This window comes from Arvicola amphibius, chromosome 5 (assembly GCF_903992535.2).
Source record: "Arvicola amphibius chromosome 5, mArvAmp1.2, whole genome shotgun sequence".
In the NCBI taxonomy this organism is placed as follows: Eukaryota; Metazoa; Chordata; class Mammalia; order Rodentia; family Cricetidae; genus Arvicola; species Arvicola amphibius.
This window is the reverse complement of record NC_052051.1, coordinates 1,181,241-1,202,899: the sequence shown is the minus strand read 5'-3', so window position 1 is coordinate 1,202,899 and position 21,659 is coordinate 1,181,241. Positions and strand designations below refer to the sequence as shown.

At 51.5% G+C, this 21,659-nt stretch overlaps 1 protein-coding gene across 2 annotated transcripts; it reads left to right on the top strand.

The window, feature by feature from the left end:
• The first annotated feature begins 2,332 nt into the window (after positions 1 to 2,332).
• On the top strand, positions 2,333 to 18,162 carry Slc17a9 (solute carrier family 17 member 9). 2 transcript variants are annotated; one of them, XM_038332203.1, is made up of 13 exons: positions 2,333 to 2,447; positions 8,430 to 8,557; positions 9,003 to 9,142; positions 10,532 to 10,631; positions 12,836 to 12,966; positions 13,794 to 13,890; positions 14,074 to 14,170; positions 14,729 to 14,816; positions 15,550 to 15,584; positions 16,424 to 16,539; positions 17,139 to 17,194; positions 17,304 to 17,333; positions 17,894 to 18,162. In XM_038332203.1, the coding sequence occupies exons 1-13, from the start codon at positions 2,439 to 2,441 to the stop codon at positions 18,055 to 18,057; spliced, it is 1,191 nt and encodes a 396-aa protein (XP_038188131.1). In that variant the 5' UTR covers positions 2,333 to 2,438; the 3' UTR covers positions 18,058 to 18,162. The 2 variants fall into 2 exon arrangements, with proteins under 2 accessions (XP_038188131.1, XP_038188130.1); XM_038332202.1 differs by having other exon boundaries at positions 8,430 to 8,627.
• The last annotated feature ends 3,497 nt before the right edge of the window (positions 18,163 to 21,659 follow it).

Genomic DNA, 21,659 nt, shown 5'->3' with positions numbered 1-21,659 from the left:
GGGAGGGAGGGAGTCGTGGAGGTGGTGATGGTGGTGCTTCTCAGCACTTTGGGTGTTTATAAGGTTCAGCGGAAGGCACCGGCACCCAAGAAAGAGCTGCTCCATAGCCCCAGAGATCATTTTGTGAAGGGATTTGACCACACACAGGCATCTTTGGTCGTCATGATGTCCACTCTGTAGCTTCCCGTAGACTCGGACCTAACTGCTTGAACTCTGCTCTTAGCCCATTCAGCTTAGAAGGTGACTGCAAAATTATGTTCAGTACGAAAAGCTTTTTTATTTTCAGATTTTACTTTGTAACCCAACCTGCCTACAACTGTGCCGCAGGCCTGCAACACTGCATCTGGTTCCTGAGGTCTTATTTCTTACCGTTCCCTGTCAGTAACTCAGTCTGGTTTATTTGGACTTCTCATCTTCAGAACTGTGTATGTTGGGTTACAGAGGAAGCAGGGGATAAATGGGATCTTGGAGGACATTTAGGCCCAGGGTAAGGTCTGGGGGTTGCTGTTATTCATGAACCCGGTCATCTGAACCACACTGCCTGGCTTCTCAGTAGGACTAGCCAAAGAAAGCCAGGATGGTAGTATAAGCAGCAAGGCGTCACTCAGCTCAAGGAAGCATGGCATGGCTCCCTGTGCCAGATTTGTATAACAAAACAGATAACATGGGGCAGGCAGATGCACCCAAAAGGCACAGCACCCCTACAGAGCAAGGAGCCTGTGTGTGGCGGACTGACAGGTATTACCTATCTGCTGTCTCCACGTGGAGTCTTCCAACTTTAACTGCAAAGATGGTTTTGTCAGTTGGGTGTGGGGCAACTCACAGTATCAACTAGAGAATGTCCACCCCAGCTACTGCCAACTGCTGGTGTTGCTCACCTTCCAGCCAGATGTGATCTTTCGGGCAATTCTGGCTGTACCCATACCTTCCCCTTTAATGACTGTGGGAGCCTGGGGAGGAATGCCCTCAATTCTTACCCACAGCCCAAGAACTCAGACCTGGGTGATGCTGGGGTCTGTACCCTCCACCCCCCCACCACCTCTGGCATTACCTTGGCTACTCAGCTATTCACAGGACAGCGAGGGTGTCCCAGCACTGAGGGGGTGGAGACTCAGATCTCCCCTGTACCTTGGCCCTGTCAGTCTGGCAGTGTAGCCCAGCAGCTACCCTACCGCTGATGCTCTGGCCTTAGAGATGCATCTCCAGTACCCTGTGGCTGCTCCTGCTTTAGAGTAGCATCCCTTCTCTACTTCTGTCCATCTGTCCCCCCCAAAGCAGTGACCCCTCAAGAAGAAATGCTAAACGGCTGCCCACGCTGTGATTTTGGATCGTCCATATACAGTTTCTGAAGAACATCACATAATAAGATGGTTAACTAGAAGATAACAAATTAGTACCACACACTAACAAGCCATCCCTGGGCTACCAGGGAAGCAAACCTTTCTCTGTGTCCTACTGGATAACTGATGTGGGTGGAAGATTAACCTTGCTTTTCGGTCCTGATTGTTTTCTCCAGTACTGGGAATTGAATGCTGAGCACACCCTAGCCTCAGGTCCTAATATATTTTTTAATGCAAATGTATACTATAGTGAAGACCTGTGGCGGGGCTGGGCTGTTGAAGGCTCAGAAGGCTTTCTGTGGAGGAAGGAGAGAAAGTGGAGATTCCGAACGCAGTGGGAAGCCTTTAGTGAGGGTGTCCCAGGTGGCCTGCAGCTGTGTTGGGGGAGGGATTATTTAGGAAGGCTGGATGAGCCGGTGTAAGGAAGGAGCCTCAAGCCTGCAGGTGGGGCGTGGCTGAGACCCACCCTAGTGCCTAGCAGGCTGTCAGCAGTCAGGGCTCACTTTGCCCAGGATTTCAAGATCAATGATTTCACTGCCCTTAGTGCTTTTACCAGCTTAGTTCTGCCCCCCAAAGATCCATTTTTAAAGTTGACTGCCCTAAAGTTTTGCTATCTTTGCATTTGGTTATGGATTGATCCCTAATTTTTCTAGACAATAACACAGCCCTATGAACTTTTCCATCACTACCCCCCTCACGACTTGTAAGACAGGACCAGAGATCCTCATACGTGCTTCGCTGAAAGTTACTGCTGGCAGGTTTGGGGCCATGGTCCCCCAGGGAATTCTCTTCTCCAGCCGGAAGTCCCAGTGGTAAGCCTGGGGCTTCGGAGCTGGGAGGTCCCTGGCCCTGCCTCCCCAGACATCAGTGGGGCGGGACTCAATTCCGGGGGCGACACGTCCTAGGAGAGCTAGACGGAAGCACTGGGACTGACACGTGGACTTGGGCGGTGCTGCCCCGTGGGTTGGCCTAGGCCTGAGGTGGGAGGGCACGGTACCGGGACACAACGGTCCCCATGCCATCTCAGCTCCCCAGCCTGATGCATCCAACACCGGAGGAAGCCCGCAAGACCCCATCTGCAGCAGCAGAGTATACACAATGGTCCAGGTGAATGGGGATGTGGGTGGCGCCAGGGCAAGGAAGACGTTTACATTTAGGGAGACGCTGCTTCACGGGACCTGAGTTCAGGACCACCAGACTCTAGGGGTACCTCCCAACCTCTATATGTAGCCTGCCACCTTCACTTCTGGGATTGGCATGCTTCTCCCTGGGCGGCCTTAGCCCCCCAAAAGAGGACACAGATGCTCAACCAAGTAAAGGGGCCCTCCTCTTCTAATCAAGTGTCAAAATCTGGCAAATGGCCCCTTTGCTCTTCTCCCTGCCACTTTCTTGAGGTTCTGGGACGCTCGGTGGAAGCGCTGGGCTAGACAGATGCTCACAGTCTGACGATCCAAGCAACACCTCTGTGTCACAGAGGCAGGTCTTGAGTTCACAAGGCTTCTAAACTAAGAAGGAACACAGACGGCAGTTAGTTACCCCTCCTCAGTCGCGTTACTTTCCCACTGTTTCCACTGCCTCCAGGCAAGTAGCGCCACAGAAACCAGGTGCAAGAAGAAGGTGGCATCTGGCCAAGGGACCCCCAAGAGAGGGTTCAAACGGGAGCCCAAAAGCCCAGTACAAAAGAACTCACAACCTGCTCTGGTTCTTGAGGCCCCCAGGTGGAGGTGCTGGACCCCCAGAGCCAAACCTTGGCACCTCCCAGTCACTTGAGGCAAGAGCCCTGGATCTACAGGGAGGAATTTCTAGGTCCTCCTAGAGCAGCTGAAAGGCACAGCAGGAGGCCGTGGAGAGGCGCAGAACCAGATCTGCATCTGCGAGGACAATTAGGGGAGGGCCAGAAGAGGAGCATCAGGTGCCTCCTCTCACTAGCTCTCTGGTTTACTACCTCCCACCCTGCCCCACGTTTGTCCCAACGCCTCTGCCTCTGCGTCACCTGGCCCTGGAGGCACCACCCTGGACTTTTTGAGAACTCTAAACTGTTCTGCCAGTTTTGCTGTAGGTTACAATTTAATGGCTCTGCCTGGCCCTTTGCTGCTCTCCCTGTAAGCAACATCACCTCTGGCAGAGGCGGTGGCTGAAAATTTTGGGAGGTAATAGTAACAGCAATAAGTGCTCTGTCTACCCACCATCTCTTCCAGTCCTCTTTGTGATTTGGGAGGCAGTGCAAATTTTGGGGTGTGGGGAGGTCGGTGGAGGCTGAGTTAGGGAGATATGGTTCCAGGGTACGCACTGGTCTCTCTGCTGCCCTGGCTACTGGTGCCAGCACATTTCCCCTTTCTGAACCAAGGGCCATGTGACCACCCATTTGCTCAGCCCCGGATGCTCTGCACAGGCAGTCTACAGGAAGCCAAGGCTTCACAAGTCTGGGAGGAAGTGTCATGCCTCCTAGAGTACCAGCCTGGGCTCTGGTGCCAGTAGGGCAGGTGGGGCTTTTCAGGCAATCCTGACTCAAGCTCTCAGCAAGATGAGGGATCTTGTTTTTGTTGTTGTTGTTGTTGTTTTGGTTTTAGGTTTTTTGTTTGTTTTTGTTTTTTCCAGACAGGGTTTCTCTGTGGCTTTGGAGCCTGTCCTGGAACTAGCTCTTATAGACCAGGCTGGCCTCAAACTCACAGAGATCCGCCTGCCTCTGCCTCTCAAATGCTGGGATTAAAGATATGAGCCACCACCGCCCGGCTGTTTTTAGTTTTTTTGAAACAGAGTTTCTCTGTGTAGTCCTGGCTGTCCCGGAACTCACTCTGTAGACCAGGCTGGCTTCGAACTCACAAAGATCCACCTGCCTCTCAAGTACTGGGATTAAAGGCGTGCACCACCACCACCCAGCTGATAAGGGATCTTGGACCTGGGGTTCTAACTAGTCCTCAGGCAGCTGGCCCAGCAGGGCTCCTCCAGAAGGACTTAAGTGTTGCCTAGGCCTTTTCTAACCGGCCATCAGGAAGTTTGAGACTCCTCTCATTTGGAAGGTGTGGGTCTAGTTGACTTCCTGCTTCTAACTGGTCTCCAGCAATGACAGGGCTGGGCAACCATAGATACACCTGGGGAAGAATGGCATGCTGTGTGGCTCCCTCTTGAGCACAGGTGACTCTCTGCTGCATTAGTCACATAGAGGACACCTTTGGATTGTGTGGCTTTAGTGGGTGACTGAGTGCAGCTCCTGTGCTCCTGCTGAGACCCTCCAGTCAGCTGAAACAAGCCACCCATTCTGCTGTTCTGCATATAGAGTCCTCACCTAGGGCTAGGCTTCTGCAAGTGGGACAACACTTCAGGGCAAGCAGAACACCCTCCAGGGCAGTAGTGTTCTGCCTGCTTGTATGCCTGCGGGCCAGAAGAGGGCACCACGTCTCATAGATGGTTGAGAGACTCCATGTGGTTGTTGGGAATTGAACTCAGGACCTCTGGGAGAGCAGGCAATGCTCTTAACCACTGAGCCATCTCTCCAGCCCCTCCAGGGCAGCTGTAATGCTTTACTGGTCGCCCCGTGTTTTCAATAGTCCAGTGGCAATGTTTGCTCAGGACACTGCCTGACAAGAAATGAAAGCAGAATTGGGGGGCAGGGGTTGCTGTGTTCTGGGCTCTTACTGGGAAGAGTTCTGTCAAATTCAAGAACAGAGTCTTGAGGAGATAGGAGGGGAAGACTCAGAAGCCCAGCTCCTAGAGGCCTGGACTATGTACATGTGGCACCAGCTAATAGGGACTTGAATCAACTGTTGACAGTTTCCCCGGCTAATATGCTTCAGACCCACTGATTTCTCATGGAGTCTCGCCAGACGACGATCCCCTCCTGCCTGCTGTCCATGCCTTGTCTTCTCTGACTATGGAAGAAAGTAGTTTCTCAGGGTCCCGGCTGAGAGTAGCTTGAGCTCTGAGTCTTCCTCCTCAATAGAAGACTTGTTGGCATCATATTTGCTAAGCTTACAGCTTGCTGCCCTCTCCAGCGCTGGGGTCCCTGATAGGTGGCAGAAGGCTCAGTCCTTCTTGGACCTACTCCTGACTCTGGGGTTCAGAGGTTCCTTGCCACACAGTAGACACCACGTTGGCCATAGCCAGGGCAGACCTCAGAAGTTTCCACCTCCCCGAGCTCTCTGGAAGGAGCCTGTGGCTGGTCCCCAAGACCCCACAGATCTTTTGGGGAGCATAGGCTGTGATGTCTCCAGGAGCCCATCTTTCTGCTGCCTGTCTCACTGTGACTTCTCTTCTGTTCTGCGTGCTGTTCTTTGACACCCACGCCACCTTCTTCCCCCGCTACACAGGGATCACACAATTTAGGTTCCTGGCTTGTGACTCAAAGTCTTCTCTCTGCCATTTTATTTTGACTTTGCTGTTCCCATGGGCTGCCCATTCTGCCTTTTGGCCTTCACCATTGACCCGGCTCCTGTTTGCCTGTGACTATCCAGCACTTACCTCTTATGGGGTACTGGACTCAGTCCAGCTGCAACCTTGGGTCCCCCAAGCCTGGTACTCTAGCTGGGTATCTGCCACTTTGTCTCTTCCCTGCTCTCTGTGCCTGTGTTGAGGGGGTGGGCGGTATCACCTGCCTCAAGACACCACTCCGCCTCCAAAGAATTTGTGTCCAGTCATGTCACCCTCCTGCCTGCCCCCTCCCAGAGAGGTGGTCCTCCCTCACGCCCTCCTTCCTTCTCCTGTATTGGGCACCCACTTCCTCAGAGCTCAAACCCATTTCATATTTAAAAAACCTGAACTTGGGGGCTGGAAAGATGGCTCAGAGGTTAAGAGCACTGCCTGCTCTTCCAAAGGTCCTGAGTTCAATTCCCAGCAACCACATGGTGGCTCACAACCATCTATAATGGGGTCTGGTGCCCTCTTCTGGCCTGCAGACATATGCACAGACAGAATATTGTATACATAATAAATAAACAAATAAATATTAAAAAAAAATAAAAAACCTGAACTGTAGATTTCTTCCAGAATCATCATGAGGATAGTTGTGCAGAATCCCCAAACGTCCCAACCCACTTCTCCACATCCTAGATGGATGGTATGCTCTTGTGAGCCAGTGTGACATTCTAATGGTCGGGGACTGACTGGCCAGTGCTGTGTAGAACATCCATGTTGATATTTGTTGTACAGGGTGTCTTTAAGAGGAGTGTCTCATGGGCAGAATCAGGCCAGGTTTGCCTATGTCAGTCACTCAAACAATGAGCTCTTACAAAAGAGAATCTGCTTGCCAGGTGACCACTCAGAGACAGAGCAAATCTCAGATCCACCTCCCACTAGAGACACGGCTCAGTGGTTGAGTACTTGCCTAGTAAGAGTGAGATCTTAGATTTGATTCCCACCTCTAGAAAGAATAATAATAAAAAAGGAATCAGATTTTCTCCCCCCAGAGCTGGGGTCTTTACAGGCTGAGGTGAGGGAAGTAATGTGGGCCTTAGGTCTGTGCATGTGTGATCAGAGTCACAGGACCCAGACCTACGCGTCTGTGCATGTGTGATCAGAGTCTCTAACAGGACCCAGACCTACGCGTCTGTGCATGTGTGATCAGAGTCACTAACAACAGGACCCAGACGCAGGTCTGTGCATGTGTGATCAGAGTCACTAACAGGACCCAGTCCTAGCGTCAGAGTCTCTAACAGGACCCAGACCTACGTGTCTGTCATCACCATCTCTCCTAAAACTGCTGATAAAGAGCAAGGAGCCAGGGCAGATGAGGCCATGTCTGGAGGACATGCCAGATTTCCTGTTTCCCTGTTGTCCACAAATTCTCTGGGCAGATGTTAATTCAAAACTTGAATGTTTAAGAAGCTAGCAGCACATGCCTTTGATCCCAGCACTTAGAAGGTAGAGGCAGGAGGATCTCTGTGAGTTGAGGCCAGTCTGGTCTACACAGTGAGCTCCAGGACAAAACAGAGAGATCTTGCCTTAAAAATAGGAGAAGCAGGAACAGCAAGCCAGTTAATAGCTTACACCTGTAGGCCTAGCACTCTGAAGGCTGAAACAGGGAGATTGCTGTCTGAAGTCACCCTAGGCTCTATCATTCGAGACTAGTCTGCACAATAAGATGGGGGCGGGCAGAAGGGGGAGGGGTGCTTTGCTTGCTACCCCTGCCCTCCAGCCAAACCCACCAGTCCACCATGTGACCCTAACTATACCAGAGAGTTAATTATCTTCATAGCTCCTCCAGGAAGCATGAACCTGACCCCCATAATTGGGCCACATACCTCACTCTAAGAGACCCTTTCTTGGTTGGAAGCCTAGCCAGGCCTTATTCCTGCTCTGAGGCTCTCTGCCTCCCCACTGTCCGACAATAAACCCCACTCAAGGAGAAGCCCTGAGCTGTGTGAGCTGTAGCTGCCCAGCAACCTTGCCGTGCCTGAATTCCTCCAGGGCAAATTCCCCCCACAGTTCCTTATCCTCTCCTGACAGCCTCTCTTATGGGCTCAAAGGCTTTGCTGGGGACCTTTGAGGGCTGACTGTACTCCTCCCTAGGAGCCTTCTGCTCCCCCTGAACCTTGCTTTCTTTGGATTCCTATGCTTAGCACATTGCCCTGCAGATTGTTAACTGTCTACTTGTTCTGGTTCCCTTTCTGTATCACCGTGGTCAACAAGAGGCTTGAAAGGATATGAGCAATGCTGGCATCTGGTCCTCAACGTGGGATCCTGATACAGTCCTGGCAGCCAGAAGCATGGACCCAGGCTCTGAGCCTTGTGAATGTGCTGTCACGTGTTTGCCCTGCCCCTGTCCCGAAGGCTCTTGTGCTGTTCTCAGTCCCCAAGTTTAGTATTGGCCTTATCTTCTAGAAGTCAGTGGACTCGGTGCCTTTAAAAGTTTATTAACCTGACCAACTCCCCCACCAAAGAGGTTATCTCAATTCCCACCCTTACATTTGCACGACTTCTCCGTTCCCTAGATACCTTGGGATGGTATCTGAGTAATCAAGGCTGTGTAGGGGCTCTCTCCAGGTCCTGACCTCTCTCTGTGTCTGTCTCACAGGCCCGGGTGCCAGGCGTGGACAGGGATGCTGTGTAGGGGTCCTCTCCAGGTCCTGACCTCTCTCTGTATCTGTCTCACAGGCCCGAGTGCCAGGTGTGGACGGGGATGCTGCTTCTGGGCACCTGCCTGCTGTACTGTGCTCGCGTCACCATGCCTGTCTGTACCGTTGCCATGAGCCAGGACTTCGGCTGGAACAAGAAGGAGGCTGGTATCGTGCTCAGCAGCTTCTTCTGGGGCTACTGCCTGACTCAGGTGGTGGGCGGCCACCTTGGGGATCGGTAACCAACCCCTTCTCCCCATTGCTCGGGCTTGAAGGGGGGCCATCACCTGGGTGCCTCAGAGAGGCAGTATGGTCAACCCTGCCCTAGTACACAGGAGAGGAGGGGCCGGTGGAGGAGGAGATCAACAGATATTTGGGAAGAGGCTTGGCCTTTGGGAAGAGGAGGTCTGGTGTGGCAGCTCTAAGGCAGTGGGTACAGAAACAATGACACAGACAGGCCAGGCTCAGCCCCGTGCGCTGCACTCAGCCCCGGGCCCCTCCTCGATAGGGCAGGTCGCTGCACTGCTCACTTCAAGGCTCTGTACAGTGGTTAGTGGTGGTGCCCCTCAGCCCTCTCGAAAAGTACTTTATCCTGTCCCCACGTCTGCTCCAGCATCGGAGGTGAGAAGGTCATCTTGCTGTCAGCCTCCACCTGGGGCTTCATCACGGCCATCACGCCACTGCTTGCCCATCTTGGCAATGGCCACCTGGCCTTCATGACATTTTCTCGAATCCTCACGGGTCTGCTTCAAGGTAAGGGCCATCTTTCAACCTTGGGAAAGGGTGGACAGAGCGCCATACATACCCGTGTGCCTGTGTGCTACCCTTTGCTCAAAAGTCTGTTCTGTATAACTAAGATCTATATTTGAATGACAGCCTGTGACTGTTGACTCCAGGCAAGGATGGGTGTGTGTGTCTTGCCATATCTTTGTTATCTGTGTGCAGAGAGAGGTGATGGAGTTCCCCAAACCCATGTGGTTCTCCTTCACTGGGTGGTGGGTCTTTGGCCGCTGGAAAGGTCCCAGGTCCCACACTCTCAAGAACTGCCTGCCTTCTGAGGAGCCCCATTTACTGACTTGGTGATAAAAAATTTCAAAGGGGGAAAGGCTGATGGTTCCTGCCTCCCCATTATGAATAAGAACAACAGGGAAGAGCCGGGCGGTGGTGGCGCATGCCTTTAATCCCAGCACTCTGGAGGCAGAGGCAGGCGGATCTCTGAGTTCGAGGCCAGCCTGGTCTACAAGAGCTAGTTCCAGGACAGGCTCTAGAAACTACAGGGAAACCCTGTCTCGAAAAACAAAAAAAAACCCAAAAACCAAAAAAAAAAAAAAAAAAAAAAAAAACCCAAAAAGAACAACAGGGAGTTTGTGGGTTCCTATTTTCATACCCCCAAAGGGACTTCTCGAGGAGTCTCTCCAGACTGGGGTTTGGCACACTCTAGAATGGAGAGAACACTCACGCTTTTTCATTTATTTTGAGATAGGGTCTTACCATGTGCAGCTCTGGCTGTTCTGGAACTCACTGTGTAGACCAGACTGACCTCAAACTCATAGCGATTTGCCTGCCTTTGCCTCCCGAGAGCTGGGCTTAGCATTGTGTGCCCCTGCTATTTCCAAGCTTTTAAGCTGCCTACGAATCAAAGGAGGAAACTGTCTGTAAGAAGCGTAGGTAGAGGTGCTTTCCTGGAAAGGTACATGTATGTACATGGCTTACATGTGTCTGAAAGTGCCAGAGCACAGCTGAGAATCTGCTGTGTAGACTCTGTGTGCACACATAAATGTGTAAATGTGTTAGTGGGAAGGCTATCAAGTGTCTCTGGGGAGCTGACGTGGGGCGTATAAGCATATGTGTGCGTGCACAACACCCTGGGTGCAAGGCAGTTCGCCTGGGAGCAGAGGTGTTTTGCTTTGAAGTAAAGTGTTCTTCAACGGATGTTTTACATTGTAACTCTCACCCTGAATTAGTTTGGTTCCTTCCCTAAATGTTGCCAAAAGCCCAGCCCTTCTGGTCCCTTACAGCCCAGTGAGGTAATGGGAAGGAATCATGGACATCCTCTGGATTCACAGCCCAAACCCAAGAGGTGCCCTGGCCCTCACTGGCTGTCTCTTGGCACCCAGCAGCATCATTCTCTGTTCATTTCAGGTGTTTACTTCCCAGCCCTGGCCAGTCTGCTGTCCCAGAGAGTTCCGGAGAATGAAAGAGCCTTTACCTACGGCACTGTGGGTGCTGGCTCCCAGTTCGGGTAAGACCTCACCTACCAGGGATTCAGGAAGCTTTCACTTGAGCCCTTAAGGGCCATCCTTCAAGTACAGCAGTGATGGTCAGAGTAGAGGTGCTTGAGGACTCTGTTCCCTAGTGCTAGGTTCTGATGGCTGGTCGCTGTCCCTTGAGGACTCTGTTGACTAGTCCTAGGTTCCGATGGCTGGTCATTGTCCCTTGAGGACTCTGTTCCCTACTGCTAGGCTCCGATGGCTGGTCGCTGTCCCTTGAGGACTCTGTTGACTAGTCCTAGGTTCCGATGGCTGGTCGCTGTCCCTTGAGGACTCTGTTGACTAGTCCTAGGTTCCAATGGCTGGTTGCTGTCCCTTGAGGACTCTGTTGACTAGTCCTAAGTTCCAATGGCTGGTCACTGTCCCTCAAGTCTGTGACAATTGCTGCATTTGTTGCTTCGACAAAAGAACTGACAAGAAGCAGGTTAAGAAGACAGGATTTGCTTTGGCTCACAGTTTGAGGGTATAGTCCATCATGCAGGTAGTCATGACAAGAGGAAATGAGGCAGCTGGACACACTGCATCACTGTCAGAAGCTGAGATATGTGTTGGTACTCGGCGCACTTTCTCTTTTTTTGCGGGAGGGGGGATGTGTTTCTTTCTTTGTTTTGCTTTTGTTTGTTTGTTTGAGACAAGGTCTCACTTTGTGCCCTGGCTGGCCTGGAACTCACAGAGACACCTCTTGCCTCTGCCTCCTGAGTGCTGGAATTAAAGGTGTGCACCACCACACTGGCTCACTTTCTCCTTCTTATTCAGCCCAGGACCCCAGCCTGTGGCTTGGTGCTGCCAACACTCAGGATAGTTCTACCTCCCTCTCTGCACTTTAACCTTTCTGGAAATACCTTTGTAAACCCAGAGGTATGTTTCTATGATGATTCTAAATCTTGTCAAGTTGACAATAAAGGTTAACCATCACAGCACGTCTCTGCCTTTCTGGATGCTGTAAGCTGGGGCTCCAGCATGTGGACTGGTTGAGCACCCGCTTTCCCTAGGGGAGCCATAAGCTGCCCCACCCTCTGCAAGACATCCCTATGTGAGCATGCATGGAGGAAGGGCTACTAACTGTTATACTGGGTAAGACTCCTGGGAGGTTAATGGGAACTTCCTGGATCATCCAGGCCTGGGTCTACTGTTGCTGAGTTCAGGATTGGGGGTTGGGGATGGGAGCACAGAGGCCACCTGTGTGAGGGGCCAATGCTGCTGATTAGGGTGACCTGATTTAACACTAAAGGCACAGTTCACACTGGGAGGTGTGGATGTCAAAGGCACAATAGGGCTCAAATTCTGCAGAGGGGTCCAGGATATATCGTCAGTCCCAGTTCTGGTGGCCTGCACAGCAGTCAGGGTTCTATGCATGGCCAGGAGGGATGGGAGAGAAAGTGCTGCCCCCGCCAAGGGTAGGTTACTGCCCCGGGTGCTGTGCCTGGGACACAGATGAATGCCCAGGAAGAAGGAAGGCCGCTCAACCTCACCCCAGAGCCCAGTGTTCTCGCTCTCTTTCTTGGCTGAGTGCACAGGGTGGTGAGGTTGAAGGGTGAGGCAGAGGTGCCCTTTACTGCATCAGGGACCATAGTACCCTGGAGTCAAGAAAGAGGAAGACTGTGGCGCTTGGTGTTTGCAGCCATGTTTTTGCACTTGGAAGTTTTTCTAGATTTTTTGTTGTTGTTGTTTTTTCGAGACAGGGTTTCCCTGTAGTTTCTAGAGTCTGTCCTGGAACTAGCTCTTGTAGACCAGGCTGGCCTCGAACTCAGAGATCTACCTGCCTCTGCCTCCCAAGTGCTGGGATTAAAGGCGTGCGCCACCACCGCCCGGCTAGAATTTTATCCTCTATAATATATGGGGGAAGAAAGGAAAGAAAGAAGGAGTGTTTTCATTTCAGTGCTTCCTAAACTACCCTTTCATTATTGCCGTTTTTCCTTCAAAGCATCCGCATGACACATTGTATGTCAGTTTGAAGGTCTAGAAGAGAGAAATCAGGAACGCAACGGCAGCAGTTCTAGTGCTGAGTCCTTAGCTGCTCCCCAATTCCCCTCGCCCCAACCGCCCCACCCCCAGTCTCCCTGAAGAGCAAAACAAGTGAAGCAAGCCACCTGAGTAGCTCCTTTCCCTTGGGGTTTGACTCATCTGTGGATGGCCACCAAGGTCACTGCGGCCCTCCCTCCTCTGTATCTCCCAGGACCCTGGTGACTGGGGGCGTCGGCTCGGTGCTCCTGGACTGGTGTGGCTGGCAGAGTGTCTTCTACTTCTCCGGTGGCCTCACCCTGCTCTGGGTGTACTACGTGTACAGGTACCTGCTGAATGAGAAAGGTAACTACAGCCGCGTGGGCCAGTCCTTGTGCCTCCTCCCCTGGCAGCCATGCTTCAAACATCTACTGTGTGAACATTTTCTGGGAAGAGCGAATGAAGACGCACTCGCCCCAGACAGGGCACCAACAACAGATCAATTCCACTCGAGTCTAGCTTGGTCTTACCCCAGCGTGGATGGAGTCTCCTTCCCACATAATTTCCCAAACCGCTGTAGCTGGAACAATATTACAAAAACCGTGGGTGGTGGTGATGCCTGCGTACAATCCCAGCACTTGGGAAGCAGAAGCAGGCATATCTCAGAGTTCCCGGCCAGCCTGGTCTACAGGACACAGGGCTACACAGAGAAACCCTCTCTTCGGGGTGGGAGGAAGCAAAGGCGAGAGTTGCTGGAATCTTAGGTGAGGGTCTGATGCCAATAGGCTCAGTATTGAGGATATCTTTGTGGGTAGTCATAGCTGCCTGGTGAAGATAGTTCTGAAAACCCAAGTGTTGATCCCTTACCCTGCCTCAGCCCTGAATTCTCATCATACTGTTCCATCAAGGCTCAGGCTGGCACAGGGAATCTAGCAGGTTAAAGCAGGTGGTAGGACTAAGTTGAGTCTTCGAGTAGCAAGAAGAGGCCCCAGAGGGACTCCAGGCACGGGTCCAGGTTAGACACAGAACTACACTCTCATGGGTGTTGGCAGCTGATAACCACTCCTTAGAAGGGATGATAAGAGGCAGCCTGACTCCTCTGCCTAGCAGCTCCTAACTGGTGGCTATGTCCGGGACAGATGTGGGGCACCTGGTCCTGAGAGCTATCACTGTGAAATCATTTGTTCCCCTAGACCTTGACCTGGCCCTGGATGTCCTGGCACAAGACCTACCTATGGTCAGGCCCTCCAAAGTGCCCTGGAGACAACTCTTCCGGAAGCCCTCTGTCTGGTGAGCTAGGGTTGGCATGGCGCTGGCTGTGCTGGGCAGGATCCAGTCCTGACTCTAGCAAATGTCCCAGGTTTCACAGGGTAGAGCCTTAGTGTCTTGGGGGCAAGGACTGGGTCCCACATGGAATCAGTGTCATGGAGAGACTGGCAGTGGGTAGAACCCTGAGACCGGTGCCCCACACAGGGCTGCAATCTGCTCCCAGCTGTCCTCAGCCTGCTCCTTCTTCATTCTACTCTCCTGGCTGCCCACCTTCTTCAAGGAGACCTTCCCCCACTCCAAGGTGGGTAGTGCCGCCTGGGTCCTCAGGGTAAAGAGGGCTAAGCCTGGGCTGTGAAGGTGTGGGGGCGGGGTAACATCCTTTGCTTGGCAACTCCATCACCCTGTGGGCTTTAGGTCTAGAGATGACAGTCCATCTGGGGACTCGTTAGTTCAAGGCTACGAGAGCTACACATTATAATAGCGGTAGCTTCCTTAGCACAAGACTTTGACTTTTGCCCAGAAGAGCCCCCTCTCTCGGGGCTGGCCGGCTAATCTGCTGATGCCACGTCCAAGGGAGATCAGTGAATACTGGAGTTCTTGGCTGTACATTCCCAGGCAGACCCACTTGGCTCTCGCCCTGTCACCTGTGGGAACACGTGGGGAACGTGGCTACAGGTGTTAGCCGTTAGTGTGGACTCAACACTTGCCCAGGCTGTCCTCCCAGGACCTCCGCTCTTAGGCCCAGCCTGGTGGGTAGAGCTCAAACGACTAGATGAACTGGGCTGGTCCCCTTGCCTGGCCATCATCCAGAGGCAAGGTGCCACCCTGGCCACCTTTGAGGCTGCACCTCTCCCTGCAGGGCTGGGTCTTCAATGCAGTGCCCTGGCTGCTGGCAGTCCCTGCCAGTCTATTCAGTGGCTTCCTCTCTGATCATCTCATCAGTCAGGGTGAGTGTTGCGGGAAATTGTCCCAGGGAAACCACCGCCTCAGGGATCTCACTCCGCTCTGGCAATGCCGCTGCATCACTGGGGAAAGAAAGGCCGTACCACCATCCTGTGACAGACCATCCTTCAGAGTCAGCTCAGTAATGGATGCAGTCTTCAGCTAGAGAGTCTCCCCTTTAATGAGTAGAAGTTGGGGTCAGCAAGGGGATCCTAATGAACCCTCTGCAGGGAAGGTATCTGATGCACCAAATGTCACAGGTAGCCAGATTTGCTCTTGAATCTTCTGGAGCTCGAGGGGCCACACTGCAGCCCTGTGGGGGCAATGTCCTTACAGACTCAGGTGTAGAGGACACGTGCACACGTGTGCTCATTTTTCAGGATACAGGTGTTCCTCAGTAGAAAGTCGCATGTATTCGCTGTGGTAAGATCAGATAACTTGAAGAAACTCAGAGGAACTGGACTAAGCTCGCCTGATAGCTGTCACTTTTGCCATGGCCCATGGGCTGCCTTTCCATATTTCTACCCAAACCACACCACAGGAAACCCTCTGACATACATACTGAACAGGGAAGGGTTCACTCCATGATAGGGGATCTCCTGTTTTGAGCCCTGAGGTGTTGCCCTGGGTACCCCAGTTCCTCTTCTGTGACTTTGGGTGGCACCCCATTGAGGATATCTCTAAGGGTCACCCGGATAAGCTGATGGAAACTCATTCTGGGTCTCTCTCCTTGCTTAGGTTACAGAGTCATCACAGTGCGTAAGTTCATGCAGGTAGGAAAATCCCTGGAATCCCTTGTCCATTTTTCTATTGTTGTGATAAGGCACTGTGACCAAAGCAACTTACAGAAGAAAGACTTTGTTTAGAGCGTCCAGTTTCACAGGGCTGGGGTCTGAGACCATCATGGAGGGGAGCATGGCAACAGTCAGGCAGTAGCTGAGAGAGCTCACATTTTGAGACACAGCCACAAAGCAGAGAAAGAAACACTGGGAATGGTGTGGCCTTTCAAAACTTCAAAGTCCACTCCTAGTGACACCCCTCCTCCAACAAGGCCACATCTAATCTTTCCCGAACGGTTCCATCAACTAGAGGCCAAGTATTTAAATATACGAATCTATGGGGGCCATTCTTAGTCAAACCGCCACATCCTTCTGTGTTCATCCCTACTGTGTTATGGACTCTAGGACCTGAGGGTTGTGTACTCCACAGGCTGAGATCAAAGATATGGGCTGGGAAAACTACACCAAAAGCTTTCATGGCTCCAGATACAGTACCTGCCTCTGGCAGGGTCAGCTCAGATTGGAAGGTCTGGGATATCAAACCATCGGAGGTCAATCCATATCAATAGGACCCGGAAAGGGGCTGCTGTAGGTGGCCCTTGGAAGATGCTCTGGGGTCAGTATTGACTGACCTGAGAACCTCTGAACATGGTCTCAGTCCCCTTTTGTGCCAGGGCATGGAGAGCAGGGAAGCCCCAGCCTGGGAGGGGAATTTTAGGTAGAACCATCCCAATCTTGTTCAAAACACTAGGGGTATTTTGGGTAGGACCAAGACAGAAATGAGCCATATTGGCCAGCATGGCTCCTGGCCCCTCACCAGTCCTGTCCTATAGGTGATGGGACTTGGTCTGTCAAGCATTTTTGCCCTGTGTCTGGGTCATACTACAAGCTTCCTCAAGGCTGTCATCTTTGCATCAGCTTCCATTGGCTTGCAGACCTTCAACCAAAGGTAAGAGTCCACAGTTCCATCCCACAGGGCTGCCAGGTTTTAGTGCATTCTGGTTTAGGGGCTTATGAAGGTGGAGCTAGGGACAGCTCAGTATAATCTGTCACAGTGAGCAGATCTGGATACCAAGCCAGGGTCATTCAAGAAAATAGGAAAGCCCCCCTCCCCCATGCTAGGAGGAGAGCCCGGGAAGGAAGATAAGTGAACATAAATACTAGCTTGATCTCACTCTGCAGTCTGTCCCTTCTTTTTGTATCTTGTCTGTTATTCTGAGCAATAGCAATCCCAATTAAGCATCTCAGGACGTATTAGGAGCCCAGTTCAAAGTTGTTTCGAATTAACAGACAGCGAGCCTACTGCAAGCATGCTTCTCTGGCCTTGCTTACATTCTCAGGAGCAGCTTCTGGGGGTGTGGGAGAGCTGGGGTGTGGGGTAGATGGCATCAGAAGCCTAGCAGCGCCTGGCAGGTAGAGGCAGGGGCAGATCTGGATGTCTTTGGTGACTTATAACCCTCTCTTATGCTCTAGTAGCCCTTTCAGGCAAAAAAGTGGCAGTGGCCAATCCTGTGGCCATTCACACGCCTTCCTTCCTGTTTCCTACAGTGGTATTTCAGTCAATATTCAGGACCTAGCCCCATCCTGTGCTGGTTTTCTGTTCGGTGAGCCACTTGCTTATCCATACCCACGCCAGTGGGCTGTCCCAGGTGGTTGGGTTGTAGGACAGCAGGGGGTCTTCTCATGGTCTCTCTCTCCATGTCCTGTTCACAGGTGTGGCCAACACTGCCGGGGCCTTGGCAGGTAAGGGGTGGCTCTAGGTCCAGGCTAGAGGTTCTCTTGTTCTTAGCTTTGGGGCAGTCAGGAAATGAGCTCAGAGTGGAGCTTAAATGGGGTTTGCCCCCATCTCACTCAACCAGGGCTACCGAGTGGGGTCCCAAACTCAAGGTAGAGCACAAGCCCCAAGATGGCCCAGGGGGATCACAGATATTTCAGCGGAGGTGTCACTTGACTTGGCTGATGGTGGGGGACTCGCAAGCCATTCTCCCGACTCACCCCAAGTCCCATAGTTTAGGGTACCACCTGGTTCCTCCACAGAGTACCTGGGCTAACAGGCTCATTTCCTACCTTCTGCTTTGTTTCCCTTGGGTGGGACATGGTATGGGGACACCATCAGTGTGTGATTTGGAATGGCCTGTGAAGTATCTGTCCTCTGAGACTCCTGTGGCCCACAGCTCAGATTTTGAAATTTATCCCAGGGTTTTCAGGGCATCTATGCCTTGCCCTGCTCTGCCCTTGGAGCTCACGGATGTGTGGGACCAGTTTCCCTGAAGCATCAGTCAGTCTCTGCCTCTCTTGTCCAGGTGTGATAGGCGTGTTTCTGAGTGGCTACTTGATTGAGGCCACTGGCTCCTGGACGTGTATTTTCGACCTGGTGGCCATCATCAGCAACCTGGGACTGGGCACCTTTCTGGTGTTTGGGAAGGCCCAGAGGGTGGACCTGACCCCTGATCACGAGGACCTCTAGCTCCCTGACTACCCGGTCCCACCCAGGACCCTGATGTCGCAGTCTAAGGAAAACAGCTCTGTTGGTGAAACCCTGAATCTGCACCTCACATGTATGAAGCAAACAACAAAGACCACGGTCTCCTGGAGAATCCCAATGAGATGGAGAGATTGGTGGAGACAGACACCTGAACCCACACGGGCCTGTGTCAGGAGTAGGGTCGTGGCCTCTCTGGGCATCAGTGTACCCATCTGCCAGTCAGGACCATCCTGCCTTCCTCTCAGACTCAGAGGGTCTGCTGCCTGCTCTTATGGATTCTGCACTGCTGACAGGGTTCTTCCCAGCTCCCGTCTATGTGGGTTGTTTCTCTGATAGTGTTGAAAATGTTTTGTGTGCTGGAAGCCTTTCAGAAGCAGCTCTGACACCTTCCCCCCACCCCATTTCCAGGCATCTTCCAACCTCCATCTCTCCAACAGAGATAATCCAAGATGTCTATAGACATTCAGCCATGCCCCTGTGGTAGGACAGGCTCTCTCCAACCTCCATCTCTCCAACAGAAATAATCCAAGATGTCTATAGACATTCAGCCATGCCCCTGTGGTAGGACAGGCTCTCAAGATCCACAGCGCTGGAGAGCACATGGTTCCCGTTTTCCGCCAGAAGTCAGAGTGCCACTCCAGTGTGCAGGAACTAGAGGTCCTTGCCTGCCTCTGCAGACCCTGCACAGCCCCTGGTTCCCTTCCTGTGGATTCCTCTGCACTACTGATGTGTCCTGGGTAGTTAGGTGCCTGGAACTCCTTGGGCTTTGCCTGGATACTTCCGCTATCACAGATCCCAGGACACCATGAAACTTCCCCCTACTTTCTGGCCTTGTTTTTCTACCTCCCTTTTTATACCTTGTGGAGCCTGTGGTCTCATGAACTGATCATGAACTCTCCAAGATGCCTGTTAGAGATTACCTTTATAGATACGATGGGTCTCACCAAAGCCTTATTTAAGTGAAAGCTATTAAACTATTTAAAAGAAGATCGTTGTTTTATTCAACACCTTTTGTTTGGGGAGACAAACAAACTTCTGTTCACCCCTAGTTAGATCACCAATGGCATAAACACAAGAAAATGGTTCTACATAGCCAGGCACAGTGGCATGTACCATTAATCCTAGCACTTGGGAGGCAGGTGAATCTCTATGAGTTGGAGGCCAGCCTGCTCTACATAGTGAGTTTCAGGACAGCCGGGGCTATGTAGAGAGACCTTGTTTCAAAACAAAACACAAACAAAAAATGGTTCTACCCAAGTCTAATGAGTTTTGTTTTGTTTTTGTTTTTGTTTTTGTTTTTTTTTTTTTTTTTTTTTTGAGACAGATAGCTCTGTCTATCCTGGGAACTCACTATGTAGACCAGGTTAGCCTAGAACTCAAAAAGATCCTCCTGCCTCTGCCTCTCAGAGTTGCCGGGGTTAAAGGTTTGTGCCACAATGCCTCAGATTTACCAGTGAGTTTTGCGGGTGTTATTTGTAGGAACATGGGCAACTTACAGACAGCTATACCACAATAAAAGTCTCCTCACCCAGTAACTATGGAGGAGAGCCTTGCGTGGCTCACTGGCCTCATGTTCTCCTCTCCTCTGTGAGGGCATGGTAACAGACTCAGTCTTGTGAGGGCCTCATGCTCCCATTTCCAAAATGGCCATGTCCGGCCTGGAGGAGAGCATTTCATAATTCCCTTGTATTTCTAAGAATGAGCATATGGAGTCTGGGTAGAAGGCTCCATGGGTAAAATGCTTGTTGAACAAATATGAGGACCCTAGTTTGGATTCGCCAAGACCCATATACAAAAGCCAGGTACTGTGGTGTGTACGTGTAACCCCAACAATCCTGGGGAGTCACTGACCAGCCAGTCTAGCTTAACTGGCAAACTCCAGGTATAAGGAGAGATCTTATCAAAAGATGGGGCACTGTTGAAGCAAACATCCATGCCCGCCTCTAGCCTCACATGCACCAGCACGGGCAAGCACGCATACACACATACAATTAAAAAAAAAGAATGAACATGTTTTGAAGATGTTTTATGATCTGCTCAAGGCAGCGAGGCGTCGGGCAGTCAAAGGAGCTCCTCAAAGCAGAGACATCTGTGATTCAGGAGCACTGGTGTGGATGTAAGGCCCCAACTGCTTAACTAGTAGCCACAGTGCTCACTTGGCTGTGTATACAATTCTGTCAGTACTGTGCACAAATTTCTAGAGCAAGTTGCCCTAAACCAGACCACCAGAAGTGCGATAAAGTGACATACGGGCATAAATTTTCCCCATAGTCTCCCAATTTTGATAAAAGTAATATTTTAAGGTTTATTTTTATGCATGCATGTGTGAATGTATGCTACATGTGTGGGGGCACCCACAGAGGCCAGAAGAAGAGGACATCAGAGCCCCTGGAGCTGGCCTTACAGACAATTAGGTGTAAGCTGCCCAGTGTAGGAGAACCAAACTTGGGTCTTCTGAAAGAGCAAGCTCTTAACCAGTGAGCTGTCTCCCTAGCCGCCCTGTAGATGGGCCTGAGTTTCACTTAGTGGGAACTTTCCTAAGAAGCTCAAGCTGGGCTCCCAGATACTCCATACTGAGTTCCTGAGGCTGGGATGCTATACCCAAGAAGACCTCTGTGCTGACTCGTATTTTCAATTTAACACAAGTGAGAGCCGTTTGGGAAGAGGGAGCCTCAGTTGAGAAAATGGCTACAGGCAATCCGGATGGACCCTGTGGGGCCATTGTGTGGGAGGGGCCCAGCCATGTGTGGATGACGCCACCACTGGACAAATGAAGCCTGAGCTTCTAAGAATTGAGCCAGGCAGTAGCGGCATACGCCGCCTTTAATACCAGCACTCGGGGGCAGAGGTAGGTGATTCTGTAAATTCAAGGCCAGCCTGGTTCTACAGCACGAGTTCCAGTGTAGGCTCCAAAAGCTACACTTGAGAAACTTTGTCTCAACAAAACTAAACAAAAAAGGAAACAAAAACAGATATGAGCAAGTCATGAGGAGCAAGCTAGTAACTGCTTAAATTTCTGCCTCCAGGTTTCTGCTCTTGACTTCTGCCCTAATCTCCCTCTGACCTGTGACTTGGAAGTTGTAAGGTGAAATCACCCTTTTCCCTGGAATTTGCTTTTGATCATTATGTTTTATCACAGCAACGAAAAACCCTAAAGACAGCCTCATCCTATCGGTGCGAGGGGTGGGTTTCAAGTCAGTGTCCTCTCCTTCCCCCCCTCCCCCACCTTCTCACAGGTAATGTAACATTATTATCTTGCAATTTTAAAAAAGTGTAGTGGGGCGATGTTAAGCTGATTGCATTGTGCAATCATCACACCAGCCTCTAAGAACTTTGTTAACTTGCAAAACAAACTGTCCCTGTCAAATATTAACTCCTCTCCCTGCCCTTAGCTCCTAGCACCCATCCCTCATACTTTTTATGGATGAATTTGACTCCTTTTGTACCTCTGTGAAGAAATTATCAGCATCACATTCCCTACCTTAGCCAGGTGGTGGTGATACACTCCTTTAATTCCAGCACTTTGGAGGTAGGGGCAAGTGGATCTCTGCGTTTGCGTTTGAGGCCAGCCGGGTCTACAGAGT